The sequence below is a fragment of the Buceros rhinoceros genome, unplaced genomic scaffold (genome assembly GCF_000710305.1).
Source record: "Buceros rhinoceros silvestris isolate BGI_N320 unplaced genomic scaffold, ASM71030v1 scaffold4485, whole genome shotgun sequence".
NCBI lineage: Eukaryota > Metazoa > Chordata > Aves > Bucerotiformes > Bucerotidae > Buceros > Buceros rhinoceros.
In genome coordinates, this window is record NW_010411005.1 from 10,216 (window position 1) to 25,403 (window position 15,188).

General features: G+C 43.7%; 1 protein-coding gene across 1 annotated transcript in view; it reads left to right on the plus strand.

The window, feature by feature from the left end:
* PTPRK (protein tyrosine phosphatase, receptor type, K) overlaps window positions 1-15,188 on the plus strand; it is a gene marked incomplete at its 5' end in the record, with an annotated part of 82,304 nt that overhangs the window by 9,259 nt on the left and 57,857 nt on the right. Inside the window, 2 exons of the mRNA XM_010135812.1 lie at window positions 5,954-6,227; window positions 8,700-8,736. Of these exons, the coding sequence (XP_010134114.1) occupies window positions 5,954-6,227; window positions 8,700-8,736 (311 nt within the window). The remainder of the gene's footprint in view (window positions 1-5,953; window positions 6,228-8,699; window positions 8,737-15,188) is intronic.

The window sequence follows — 15,188 nt, forward strand, 5'->3', positions numbered from 1 at the left end:
CAAAAGATAGTGGTGACCTGAATCATCCAGCTATCTATCCTGTTTGATTTAGGGTCCGCAGGGCCAGCTCCTCTCCATTGTCATTTCATTTCGCTTTCTCACAGTGTCTCTGAAATAGGAGGTTGAAAGGTGTTTGTCGGAAAGTGGATTTGAAAATGGCATTTCCTCTACAGCGCTTCGGATCGGCTGTTCTATAGCATAGGTGTGTGATTGGAAAATTGGAAGCTCCGAGGAAATGGGAGACTAACAGTGATGAATACAAACTCTCTGACCTTTTTCCTCTCAGAGTGCTTCTTACTAGAAATCACGTAGCAAGCTACTAAATTTTATTTCGCGTGTCCCATAATCATATTAAAATGTTTCATTTATGTTAACTTTGAGGGGTCTTTCCCTTTCTGCTCTCTAGCGAGAGATAATCTAATTCTCTTTGCAAAGCCTAGTCCACAGCCTGCTCTTTCCTTCTGCTTGTTAGTGCAAAAATTTTCTGATAAATATTTGATGCCATTTGTGTTTTACTGGTGTGGCTGCATCAGCAATATGCAGGGACGGGGTTGACTAATTGGGGGTTAATTAGCTTCTAAGCATCAGAACCTTCTCACGCGCTTACCCTTGCGACATTTAGAGAAACACGGGCTAATGCTTTCCAGTGTGTGTCACATTAAGTTGGTTACCGTGGCTCAGCTGATGTGGAGTAATGCCCCTGAACCCTAAAATGAGAGCAAAATTAACCCTTTCTTGAATCTGTTTCCTCTCAGAGGAACGTCTGTTTTACATGGTTGTTATGGCAATGAGTCACGTTCCTATAATAAGTATTTTTATAGGCTTATCGTAGAGTCACCCTTATGATTGATGCAAACAAGTTATTTATATTCTGTCATAGAACATAATTCAGATTCATCCCCTTCCTGGGAGACACTGATGTGTTTTATTCATAAATAAAATTGTAACCCTGTACATCACCAGTTTCTGAAAGATTGCCCAGGAGAAAATCTAGCAAATTCTTTGGGTGTGAGGAAGGATAAAATGTACAGGAGTACATTCAGTACGGGGTTTGGTTCCCTGAAAAAGGGATTTTGTTGAACTGATACGGTAGAAACCAGACCTGTGATCTGAAAATGCTCCCAAGTTACGCAGGTGCCTAAACTCACTGTGTGCCTTTGCAGGTGCCTTTAAGGCCCTGCAGGTGTCCTGCTGCTGGCCGCATCCAACGCTGTCCCCGTCTGAGAAACGTGGTATCGCTCTGTCTGTTCCGTGCCAAACCCTTCCAGTCTCGTGTCTGGTTGCCTGAAGGGGCTGGTGCAACGGCTGGCACAGAGCACCCTGCTACACATCACTGGGATCTCTGGGTTTCTCTCCTGGTGGTTTTCTTCTGTGAACTGGTAGCATGGTGGGATGTGGCTAGAGAGTTCCTCGTGCCAAGCTCGGGGAAGGAGCTCTGGCTTCTCTGCACTCTGCTGGCTGGAGAGCGAGTCCCTGCAGAGGGAACCTGCAGCACACCACCTCGTGCTTATTCTCTCAACTTTCCTTACAGCACCCTCAGGCCTATGGCATGAGCTTCTCATTGTGGCCTGTGAGGGTGGCAAGAAGGATCTGTTGATGTGTGAAATGTTAATAAATAGTTTGGTAGGGATAGTTTGGTTGAGTATTAATAGCAGATGCTTGAGTATGTTTCTCAAAAAAGCATGCGTCTGTCGTCTTGTCTTCCATCTTCACTCTCCAATGCTAATACCAAAGAAGTCACATTCGATTTCTAACATCATAATGCCGAGGAAATCCGTCCCTCCGTAATGGGATTGTTGGACTTTATTCTTCAGACAAACCAGGCAGTTTATTCCTTACCGGAATAAGGAGCGTTCTCCAGGGGAATCCAGAAGATTTGGTCCTTTTCCCTTTCCTGCACCAGTGTGTATTGCAGTCACGTGTTTTTCAACACCTTCTTAATAGGGGAGATAAATGTGGCACACTGAAGTTCTGAATTGATGCAATGTGTCTCACTAAACTTCACGATGGGCTGTAGTGAAGCCTCGCTCCATCCGCCGTGCCGTTGTGTTTCTGCTACGAGCGTTACGAGGCAGGTGGGAAAAAATGCCTCAGCGTGCCTGCAGCCATGACTGAGTGGAAGGGACTCAAATGCTGGTTTTCAGCCTGAAGCTAACGAATGCAGTTGGCTTTTTGTAAAGGTTTGCTTGCACCCAGTCCTTCAATCCCTGGATGGTCAAAAGATCATTTTATTTAATAGCAGTAGGTCTGTGTTTTTAGAAGAAAATAAAACTTGATCTGTTACTCTTTAGCTTTTACAAACAGAATTGCGCTGTGATCAGATTTTGTTGTTTCTCAGCCTCTCCATCAGCGCAGCCCCCCAGGAAACAGATGTTCCTTAATTTGGGTGAAATCTATGTGCGGCTGTCAGTCGTTTCTTTAAGACGCTCCATGCCATCGTTATCACAGTTTAAACATGACTCGAATCATATCTGCCCTGTCAAGTGTATTGTGTAATCTCTAGCGTTCTGTAGGGCCTCCCGAAGTTCTAAACTAAATTACAAACTAGAAATGCAAAGGGAGTTGGGGCGGGGTGGCTCGGGCTCGCTGAGAAGCCTGTACCAGTTCACCATCAGTCCTGCAGACGAGTCAGCAGCATCACCGGTGCTTCAGAGATTCATCTGAAGACGTGATTTGTTGCCGTAGTAGTAGTTTTTCTGAAGGATCTTGAGCACCAGCAAACCAATCTTTTATTTTCAAATCCTGCTGCAGAGGAGGATTGTGCATCAGCACGGACGACTTTTTAACGCTGAGATTGATTTTATTTGATTGTTAAGGTTTGTTTTTTCTCTCCATATGCAAAATCAGGTTGTTTTCATTTTACAGCAAGACTTAATTAAGTGGACCATGGCACGGAGCAACTAAAACTTCGTTGTCAGTGGGAATTGCCCGAGAGCTGGGACTGTGACCTGGGCTGTCAGTCCGTCTGGCTCCTGTCTAAGGAGGGGACACTGTGTCTCCACCAGATGCCTGGAAGGCTGTTAAAGCCTGATCAGAACAGGGCTGAAGGATGAACAACGTGTTCACCACTGCCAAACCTCTTTGGGAGCCTGAATTTTTAGGGAGGGGTGGAAAGAAAGATCTGTTGGCAGGGGCCTCCTTTGGCTGTTTGTAATTGTCTTGGTCTGTAGAGAGCTTCAGTGCAGGGTTTCTTCAGCAGAAAAAAAATAAATAGACATGAAAATTAGTTTCTTCATGCAACATCTCAGCTGAGGAGCTCTTCTCTTGCTGTATCTTCAACACTTTTTCCGATTCCCTGGTTGTCTCAGACAGCTGTTTGGCCTTTATGATCCCAACAACGTATGTAGCAGGTTCTGAAATTTATATTAGTCTTCAAAATAGCTCAGAATTTATTTTAGTCATCAGGGAGAAGGAATATTGTCATCTAGGCTTTCCACTCTTTATTTTGTCTCTTCTGTATCTCCTTTGCTGTATGGGAAGATTGGAAAAAAAGTTGCTGTTGTAGGAATTCCCTCAGCTCCAGCCACTCTTAATAATTGAATTAACTAAAGGTAATTGTAGAAAGGCAGATGGCTACACTGTATATATTTATTTCTTATTTTCCTTTTTTTGTAGCTTTTCAGACTCAGGGGCCCAAAACCCAATATTTTTGGAAGCATATTTTCTGTAAATTAATTTATTTGAAAATTTCGCAGAACCATCACTTTTTATTGTGATCCCATGCCTAAGATTTTGCCATACCTTTTATATCACTCCCAGAACTTACTGCATGTTTGTCAAGAATGCTACTAAAAGGCTTTGCTAATATTTAACTCTCATGCCCTTCCTCTTATATTGAGGGTTCTGGTTTCCAGAGAGACTCGACTCTTCAAAAGGAGATGTGCCTTAAAAAATAAGATACCTCATTTACCCCTTATTCTATCAAGTGGCGGTGAGCAGGATGTGTGTTGGTCCTGGCCCTTTGGCAGCTTGTGAGAGAAGACAGCGGGAGCAGAGACACGGTGTCGGTGTTCCCGGTGCTTTCCCGGTTGGTTGGCTGCCCAGCTGCGGAGCCCTGGTTTTAACCCCGCTGGGGTCCAGGGCCAGGCCAGGAGGCAATGAATGCCTGTAGTCATTTCTTCCCGTGGGACATTTTAATCAAAAATTATTTTTAATATTTTACAACCTGTCGAGTTTGTAAAATATCAATGCTTTCAGAGGTGTGGTTGTTTTCTGGGGGTTTGTTGTTGTTGTTGCTAGCACTTGAATTTTGAAGTGTAAAGAAAGATTCTGGGTCTTCTGGAAGTGCTTTGTTGGCGCAGGCAACGGTAACTGGACATGGTTAATACGTGGTTCACACAGAAGGTGATTTATAACCCAGCTCAGTCCACAAACAGTTTGAGAAACAGAGACCCCTGGAAGTAATTTACCATATTGCTGTTTACATTCTTACCTTATTGTTTACATTCTTTTTACCCGGCGTTTCAGAAATGAGGTGACTTTGTATATTCCTCTTGGACACTTTGAAAGGGAAGACGCTTTCCTCCTCAATTTTTTAATGCCAGGAGAAGCAGATGCTAACTTTTTTCTTTCAGCTCAAGAAAGACACGAAACTAATTTTGTATTTTCTCTCCTTTCTTCCATTCCCCAGTATCATACTTTGTCTCTGCCACTACAGTTATTGGGTTGTCTGGGCAGCAGTAGCAGAGAAAATTGACAACATAATTTAATGCTGCCCCACAAGTTCTGAATGAAGGAGGATTGTCTTACCTTTGCCTTTCGGAGTCCCTGCAGCAATGCAGTGACGTTCTAAGAACTCCAGTCAGTTTTACTTTTCTTGTTTAGACAGCTTTAAACCAAAACTCAGACAGGCAATTCTGCCACCGTAATGGAATAGCTTCAGGTCTTGTCTACATGCTTAGGTGTATTTTCTTACCAGTCTTTCATAAGGTCCTCGAATGTATCTGTGTAGAAATGAGAAATTGTCTGCATGCAGACACATGTGTGCATGTGTGCGTGTCTGCGCGTAGAGTTCTGAAAACCCCCCAAACTCTTTTTCCTTGTGAACTGAAGACTTGCCTCCTGCTCTCAGCGTGTAAGTTCTGCGCTTCTGCAGAGCGGAGGGAGCTGGTAATGAGTTGGTAACATCCTGCGGGTAGGTAGTTCCCCTAAAGGAGAATCTTAATTGCCTGTTCTGTTGTGAGCAGGTGCTTTTGCGAAGTGACCATTCCAAGGGAGGGATTGGGAGGTTGGGATGGCGTTTTAATAGGCCGAATGCCATCTGCTGCAGCGACGTGTAACATTTAGTCCTTGATAACTGTAGAGGAATGAGGTGGCCCGTTCTGGTGGAGTGGACAGATTTCTGTCCATCTGTGCTTGTACCGCAGCATGTCACGTCTGCTTCAGATCTGCAGAGCTCTGAGCCAAGATCGAAGCCACAGCAAGGTCGAGAGGTGGAGAAGCCTGTCAGCACGTTCGGTCTCTAAGGATGTGACAACTGGAAATGGGTGCTTCGAGCACAGCCTGGAGGCAGTCCTTACGCTGGGCCTTGAAGCTCAGCTTTCTCCTATAGCATTTCCAAGGAAATGGGTAACTTCAGACACCTCCGATTAGCCACAAGGTTTAATCTATTGTAGTTTAAAGTCAGGTTTATTCCTGTGCTGCTTCAAAAGAAAAAAAAAGCCTAAAAAAAAAAAATACATCATTGTTAAGAGGCTGTTTATAGCTTTGTATAGCTGGTTTTCCTGACAAAAATGAGTGCTGCTTCTTTCCAATGGCTGAGTTAGATGGTGCTGCTGTATTCAAGCCTTTGTTCCTTCTCTGCATCCATGCATCTGCTGTCTTTTCTTTTTTCCTTTTCTTTCTTTTCTTTTTACGTTTTCACAAAGCAATTGGGTTAATATTTTTATGAGACTAGAGATTTGACCCTCACAAGTGACCTTAAAGTTGTGCTGTTTGTCCTCTGTCTCTCCAGTGCCTACCAGATTGTTGTTGAGGAGCTGCACCCACACCGGACAAAGCGAGAAACGGGTGCCATGGAGTGCTACCAAATCCCCGTCACCTACCAGACTGCTCTTAGCGGAGGGTCACCGTATTATTTTGCTGCTGAGCTGCCCCCAGGAAACCTGCCGGAGCCAGCCCCCTTTACTGTAGGTGACAACAGGACTTACCAGGGGTTCTGGAACCCCCCGCTGGCTCCTCGGAAAGGCTACAACATCTACTTCCAGGCCATGAGCAGCGTTGAGAAGGTAAGTGCCACCCCCACCTTTCTCCCGGAGGGAACCAAAGACATGCCCCTGGTGACAATTAGGGCTGCTGGAGCTGGACATAGCAGGTGTTGGCAGTGGCACGGCTGTAAACCCTTCGTGCTGCGGCAGCCTGGCATTCGCATTTCACACTGCCCTCGTATCACAATGAGAGTTTAACACATCTCGTGGTACTGGTCTCAGCAAAGGAATTTCCGTGCTGGGACCCTGCCTCCTCGGTAAATAACATCCACAGCCCCGTCCTCAATTCTCAGTGCCTGCACCCTTCAGAAGATTGAGTTACTGCAGGATACAGAGAGCATGAGCTACGCAGCGGGCTAATAAAGCATCGCGTACTTTCTGAGACTCCTGTGCTGAACGTCAGATAAAAAGTAAAAATTCGCTTGACAAAAGTAGTCCCAGGCCCGCGGTGTGTTTACAAGAGCCCTTCTGCAAAGGGGCGCTTCAGGCTCGCTCCAGCTGAAGCGTGGCTGTCGCTCACTCCGTTAGCTCCGTGGGGTTTCATTTTTAACTCTCAATGAAGCGTGAAGGAGGGGGAAGTGAGTGGTGAGGAGGTAGACGCTGAAGCTTCAGAAATGTAAAATTTTACACTGTAAATCAAAATTTTAGAAAACTGGAGTGATATCTTCATAGGAGTCCCCATACGGAGTGTCTGGGCGGGTCAGAATGGGGCTTGGAAGGACAGCTAGATTGGTGGGTTGCCTCTGCGATGCACCAGAGGCAGTGGGAAGGAGCAGGAGCCGTGTTTACCCTTCCTGCCATTTGCGTCTCTGCGGTGACTGAACAAATTGTAGCTACCAGGCAGCCTGGCCTTGGAGCCCGCGGAGGAAAATCTCCCGTTCTGCCTCTGGTTATGGAAACCGCATGTGCATCAAGTAGGACAAAGCAGGAGCTAACGAAACTGTAGTGGAGCTGCTTGAGAACTGGATGATTTTCTGATGGAAGAGAACATTCCCTCCCATTAGTTCTTATCCATAGACCTGTATGAAGCAAACAAAGCAAAATAAAAGGTAACTGCTAGAAATTCATTGGTATTTCCCTCACCTGCTGTAAATAATTCCCATTGCTTTTGTTAGCTTCCAGCAGACTGAATTTGTAAGGAAATTTGTTCCATTCCCCAGGAAAAGAGATGGGAGGGAAAAGTAAAATAAAAACATGAAATACCAAAAAAAATAGGTCTTTATTTTGGCTTTTACATTCTGACAGATAAGTAGATGATGAGGGAAGAACACATTATTTTAGTTAAACTCAAGAGAGAGTTTAATCCTAAAGCGGTTTTCTCTGCTATGATTTGAAACCTTGGATCAGATTTTTTTTTGTTCCTAGCAAGATTTGGGGGGAGGTTTGGGGGGGATTGCACTGCATTCTGCCAGGAGAGAGATCCAGTGCTTGTAAGATAAATTCTGAACTACAGAATACTGAACCAGATGCTTTACTGTAAACTAGTGGGATCCCTAAAATAGTCAAGGGGAAGCGAATCATGCTCTGAAATACACCATCGGTTTGGGGTGCGGGTTACTCTGTGGTCCTCGCAGACATTTGGAACAACAGTGGACAAGTAAGGGAGTAACTGGGAAGAGTGGTAATTAGGTTGGGTTTTATCAGTAAACTTTGTGGGGCTTTCATTTAGATTGAAAAATTGTCTTCGAGGAGCACTTATGAGAAGCCTCAACTTGCAGCTTTGCTTGTTTTTTTACAAGCTGTGCTTCCAAAACAGCATCAGTGTATTTTACCTGTTGCTTGGGAGTCTTCGAGAGGAGAGAGAGCGCAGGGGGGGTGTTCAGGGATGGAGTGCAGCGGCGTGCAGGACTGGAGGGAGTGTAGTTTATAGAATGAAACCGGCGTTATTGTATTTTCTAATTACGTGCTAATGTTGTTTAGAGTGATCTAATACAGCAGCAGCTGCATCCTCTCACGCACCCTCATGCGACTGCAGTATGTTTGCCTTTAAAATGAGCGTGGGTTGTACAGCAAGGTCAGAAAACCCGTTTGTGAGTGACCCTCATCTGCTGAAGTTGTCCAAACTCTGCATAACCCAGTCAGTTCTCTGTTCAGTTGTTTCAAGCACTGGCCAGACTCCTGAAGTGGGGGTTGTGGAAAAGTAAAATGACATAGATGGGAGCACCAGCCAGCCTCTTTCCTTCCTCTGCACCCTCTCTCTGTGTTCTTATGGCACGGTTTCCATTTGGTTTTAATAATTTGGAATTTTGCTGCGTTTGGGCTCTCCTGCACCTTTCTGTCCCCACCGTTTTCCTGGATGGTACAGACCAGTGTCTAGCTTCCAACCAGCTTTTGTAAAGACGAAATCACCCGACTCCTCCCCTGCGAAGTCCAGAGCCACCTTGTTGGCTTGCCCCAGCTCATCAGCAGGTCTAGGACAAATCTGGGGGGAGGGGGGACACCAAGAAAAAGCAACCTGATCTGACTGTTGTCTTTACTTTTCCTCCTCAACAGGAAACCAAAACTCAGTGTGTTCGAATAGCTACAAAAGGTAAGAGGTCCATCTCTCCGTGCAGAGTAGCTTTTTTAAGTGAAACGTGGCATTTTTATTAAATGTTTGAACCAAAGCTGGTGCTATACTCTCTTTAGAACCACTGGATTGTCTTAGAATGTAGTGAGCTACTGCTTTTTATTCTTTGGTGTTGGGCCAGTAGAACAGTGTTCTAGCAATGTGTGGAATTTAAACAAAGCAAGCGCTTCATTTTTCCCCTTGTCTGTGGCTGCTGGAACATCGCAGGCAGCAGATAGATGGACTGGAGACTAGAAAGCACCCTTGGTTAAACTGTCTGTTCTGGTAACAATCATTTCCAAGCAGGGGTTGAAATAATTTCAATGAGGGACATGATAGTTAATTTTCCTGAGCAAGAGCTCGAGTGTTAGCTAGGTAGAGGGGAGGGTTGATTTGAGGAAGGTTCGTGTCTTTGATAGCAGGTGAGGCCCAGGGCTGAGATTGGCTGCATGGCTGTGAGCATAAATCATATTGACCCCACCGACAGCAGGTTAATCACATGCTGCTCGCTCAGAAAAATGCTGTTGCATCTTCAGATGAGGACTTAGTCGTTCTGATTATTGTTATCTCTCACTGTACTGTATTTACAGCCATTCAGTTTGGTTCTTGATTGGCTCCAGCAGCATAAACAAGAAAGGAGCTTCCAAATGCTGAAAGAGCCCTCTGCAGAGCCCCAGCACCACTTGCGTTGTCTCTTTCTAATTGCATATTGATACTCGGCATTAAACCAACCTCAGACAGGAGCGGACATTTAAAGTACTGCAGTCCTGCATTGGCAGCTTTTTCTTCCATCACCTCTTTCAATTTAAAGCTTGTTCCATTAAAAGCTGATGCCTCTAATGAGGTGGTAACAACCAGACGTTTCCTTGAGAAACCAGAAAATAAAATGCACTTCTCAAGATATGGTGATATTTTTGTCAAGTGAGTTAAGCTAATAAAAATAGGAAATTAAAACCGTGAGCTAAGTCTGCTGTGAAAAATACATCAGCATTATCTATCCTATGTTTACCTGGCAAGATTAAATGTTTGAATTAAAATATATTTGCATAAACCAATATTTGTGTACTACAGGCATGTATTGCTAGGATCTGAGTCCAGGGAGGGTCTTGAAAGGCTCAGAAATAACCTAAAATATTGCAGGACTGAGGATGGGCAAAGCAGTGATTTCTCTAAGCACGAGTTTTGTGGGTAATAATAACAAACCGAGCCTGGCTTATGAGGAAATAGTTTTTTACTTGACCGTACTCAGTCCACCCATCTCAGAGGAATGTTCAGGGCAGCAATAGTCATGTTGGTGGTTGCTCACATGCCTTCCTCTGCCGTAAGTCACGTTCACCCCGGTGGGGGTAAACCTTTCCCGCTGTCGGTGAACCTTTCCCGCTGTCTGAAGGAAAGGTGAAGTGAGTAGCTGGTTTCTTACCATTGTGCCACAACTCCTGGCTTTGCCACTCTGCCTAAAGACCAGCTTTCCTGGAGTCACTCCGTTGCCTGACGTGTCAGTACTGTGTTTCTTGAATGTGGAACTAGAACGCCAAATGCTACCTTTGACTTTATTTTAATTGATAGATGTGAAGGAGCTGATGCTTCCTCTTGCTCTGAGGACATCATCGCTTCAAAGTCACGTGCATTCATACCTCTCAAAAAGTTATACTAGTATTCTAAATCATTTTGTAAAGCTGATGCTGAATTTTTTTCCCCATATTTTCATTGTAAAAAATAGTACCACGATTCGTTGTGCTTATAGCTACTCAATGTATTGGTTTACGTATATGCTCGTCTGGTTATGCCTGGTTTTTTCATGGCGTGGAAGTTTGCTCACCTGACCGATTGTACCCCAGTAAAGTTAACGTACCCTTTTAAAATCCAGCAAATCATCTAAAAATCCAGTAAGTTGTCTGCACTATGTATTCAGTTGTAAGAGTGTGCGCTCCTGTGTCGTCAGCTGTGATGTGAAGCAGCCTACAGCTGGTCAAACTGAATTTTGCCTTGAACCTGTTGAAAAGGCATTAAAAATCATAGAGATGGGGTTGAAGGGGTCGAGGGTGCATGGAAAGGCAAGACAGAACTTCCCTGGTAGTGAAGCTCAGTATTACCGGCAAACGTACTTATACATTTTTATCTTGTTCAGAGACCTGGTGTTACCTACTATGTCTGTTCATGCCAATAAGATGTAAAAATGGGGGTTTGGGGAAATGGTAATAATGGCATGGTTTGGTGCTGGAGAAGTTCATATCCCTGAAATTACAATCTTCATATTTTAACGTTCTTAGCTGTGTTATTTTCCTGACTAATTGAGCAGCTCCCTATTAACATAATTTACGTGTATTTTAATGCATAAGGTGTTTTGCACATCTCATTCCCATGGGTCGCCTTCTACCTTAGAGAACTGATGGAATAGTGTGTTTATTGCTGTCAAACCCGTGAAAGTCAGCAAATTTAAAACTGAGATGCTCGTACCTTTCCAGTCCGTATATTCTGTGTGCTTCTGCGAACAACGCGCGCTGACGTGTGAATTCACCTGAAAGATGGTGCCAAATCATGACTAAAGTATGTGGCTGCCTTTGCTGCATCTTGAAAAAGTGTTTTTAGAGTAAGCTGAGAGGCTTACTAGTGTCTGGTGTATTAAAATGCGCTGGGTTAATTTTTCATGGCAGAAAATATTGGAACAGCACCAGATTACAAAGGTGTCTCCTGAGTCGTTCCTGTGTACTCGCAGCTGGAGGATGAATGCCAGAGCGATTCTTCAATGCCCCCGATTTAGGGTGATAATAGGATTCTCCCTTTATCTGGACATCTATTTCCACAAAGCTTGTAAGAATATAATGACTTTGTGGCTTTTGCCCTTCTGCAGATTGGACTGAACTGGCCGAGAGAGTCCCAAGTTATTAATGTGGCGAGAGGGCACGCGGGCTGCACACGTGAACACAGTCTGTTCACATCAGCTTTGATTCTTGAGGAAACCAGGTTAAAACGACTTCCTTGCGATGCAGGGGGTGGGTGGGACATGCCTAAAGCACCATTTCAAGTAAAGCCCAGAAAACGTATGGACTGTGAACCGGGTGAATTCCTTAGATACCTTTAGCCCGTATTGCCCTCCTCCACCAACCTGAATTCCCTTCCCGTTCAGATCCTCGTGGTAACCAGTGATCAGCATCCATTTACAAAAGCAAAACCAGTTAATTGTTTTATACATCTACTGTGGCAGTAAATAAAAGAAGTGGTGGGTCTGGCAGCGCTATCCCAAAGTAGTTAGAAGGCAGAAATGAAGTCCAAGGTTCCTCACTCCGTGTATAAAACATGAACTTCTTCACCTCCAAAATGATTTTCCTTGGTGGTTTTCATTTGTGTTATTAGTGCAGGCAGTCAGAACTTATCTGTCTCTGTGCACATTTGGTTCATACAGATGGATGAAGATGCTCTTTGAGATGATGCGCATCTGGAAGTAATTGTGAAATAGCAGAAAATGACTTTTTAATCTGATTTGAGGAATAGAAAGGTCTGGGTGGTAACGTTTCGACTGCAAGTATGCATTTAGTCCACCATCATTATTGCTCTGAATTCATTCCCTCAGCAGTTGGGAATTGATCCAGAGGCCTTTGATGTCAATGGGAGTCCTTCCACTGACATTAATGTGCTTTGGATTAGGTCTTTAGAAGTCATAAATCTGTCTAGACCATAATTATTTCCTTGAAACTGTTCCTGATGATGTGTCTGCTCTTAGGGAAATTTGTGAAAGTCAAATCACCTCCTGTAGCAGGATGCTCAGATATGTCTGTTCCCGATTAATGCACAAATGAGGGAAGATGTCAGATGCGAAGAGTGTATGAAACAAAGCTGCTCTCGCTGCTGTTTTTACATTGGGATCAACGCTCCTACAATGACTTTTAGCTGCACCATCACAATAGGCACCGGAGACCGAGGCGGCGCTATAAACTTAGAGAAGAATGCAGATGTTGCCGAAGTCACATCTTTCTTTTTGCACGTTCACAGGAAAAAGCTATTAACGTGTTTAAACTTCGGTGGTCTTTTAACTAATGGCTTTTGTCTCACAAAGAGATTTTAACCGACTCGCTGAGCTTTCCGAAGATGGAAACGGCATGTTAGCGTGGCGTGTTTTCCTCTTCTGTGCGTGCAATGGCAGTGGCTCACTGAGCAACCACATCTGCCAGTTCTGATAAGTGACACCTTTGGTTGTAACTAAATATCGGAGTGATCCCTCGATGGAATACTTGATGATGGTTATAAAAAAAGCAGTTAACTGAGACACACCTCCAGCTTTCCAGACGCAAACCCTGTAACATGGGTATTTTCATATATGTGCAGAGAATAAAAAAATCCCGGTGAATTCAGTTGCCAAAATCTGATTTGAGCAAAAAGGGATTTCAGTGTAACAACAGGAGGTATTAGGTGAGGCTTCGTGATTGATACGCATGCAGCATCGGTTATCGGAGAATGTGTTTCCTGTTCTTTACTGTGAGGTACCAGAGAGAAAGTGCTCTTTTCTGCTTGGTGCTTGACATCGCTAAGAAATAGGGGTTCCTCTGAGGGTAACAGCAAAAACCCTCTAAATTACCTCATGTTTTTTATGCTCTTGGCATTGCCTGAGCTGAACCAGTTATTCTAACTGTTCTGAGAATAATTATGATCAGAAGTATTTTCTAGTTTCCAGCCCCTTTCCCAAGTCTCCAGAAGTACGGGTTATTACCATGGTTTGAAAGAGTAGCCTGTTGCCGGGCAGAGAACTGTCATGGATGAGTCAGTCTAGTAAATACAAATAATAAACCTCATTGCTTTACGGTAGAACTTTCCTTTTAAATTCATTGCTTAGTGAGGAAGTATATTACGTACAAACATTCTTTTATTGAATTTAATTTGGTTTTGAAAGCTAAGAGGATACACTAGTGATGCATTTCAGTATTCTTAAAAAAAAAATCAACCATTTGAAGGAAGAAATTTTGAGTCAAAGATAAATATTAGCTTTCCTTCATATTGTAATATTTCAATATTTCTTTTGGCCTGGATACTTAATAAATTACTTTGTGCAGGTGCTATATGCAGGTTGAACTCTTAGGAACCTTAAAGGTTTCCTAAAGGATAAGAATTTTAGAAGTAAGAACTCAGGTGGAGGATTCTGGTTTATATTTAAATATTAGAGCGCTAATGTTGATACTTATCTGCTCTAAGTGAAGGATCAGCATCTTAGCGTGGGTGCCTGGTTTCTTAGGGCTCTTCAGCTATTGCAAACGTTACTTCATGAATCAGATTGTGGGCATTGGATGTTTTGCATCCGTCATTGGAGCACATGGAGCCATACAGAAAACTACTGTTTTTACAAAACCCATTAGACTTTTAAGTGCAGCAGAAAGTCCTTGATTCCCTTTATAATAGAAAGCAATTAAAATGATCACTTAAATTGACCATTTGCCAATAGTGCAGTGGGTCGTTTTTGGTTTTTTTTAATTTTAGCTCCCCTTTTTTTCTTGTTCTTCATTTTTTTTCTTGCCTTCTCTTATGTCTTTACCTTCTTTGTGTCGTTGTAAAATTGCAAGTGGTTAAAGAAGGTAAGCTCTGTCATCTCCTGACAGGACTGCACTGCCTTGGGGTCGAGGAGTGTGTGAGGTGGAACAGGCAGAGACTGCTGCCTCTTTGCAGTCTGTCACAGGCATCTCACATGCACAGCTGGCCCAGGAGCGACAGGATTTTGTCTGATCTGTGCAGCAGTGGAGCTTTAGAGCAGCTCCACCATGGGACAGTGCTGATCTCACTTGGATTTGCCAAAATAGACACAATCAAAATAATTGTAAATGTTTCCTAGGTGAGAACAATTTCACGAGCAATTCTGAAAGCAGGGTAGAAATGGCAGTGTGTGCTGGAGAGTGGTGAAAGGCAAGGAGGAGGTAGTCCTCACCATCTGCAGGTGCAGCGAAAAGGTCTCCAGGTCCTGCTTAAAACTGCCAGAAGAAAGTGAATCTCAAGGTCAAAGCTGCTTCAGTCCAGCCACAAAAACCAAACACCACATTCCATCAGTATGGGACACCTTTGGGGATAATCTTTGCAATTATCTGTCCTTGTGTTAACAGCTATCTAAAAGAGACATTTGGAATAGAAGACAAAATAGTCTTGAGCAGTAAAGCTTCTCACTGTGCACCTGGTTGGGAAGGACAGGCAGGAGTTTATCTCAGGGAAGAATGATACCCAAAAAACCACAGAATAACTTCAGCAACATCTTAATCTGAAGTGGGCTTACTGATTTTTATGGAAACTTTTTATGGCTCTAAAATCAGCATCACTATGTTTCTCTGTATGTAGTCACACACTGAACGAGATGAAACGAACTTCCACCTCGTCGTCAGGAACGTTGCAAGGGTTTATTAAACTATTTGCTTGTCATCTCTGACAGAGTGCTAAGTGAAGTTCCACAGCCAGTCATCTAG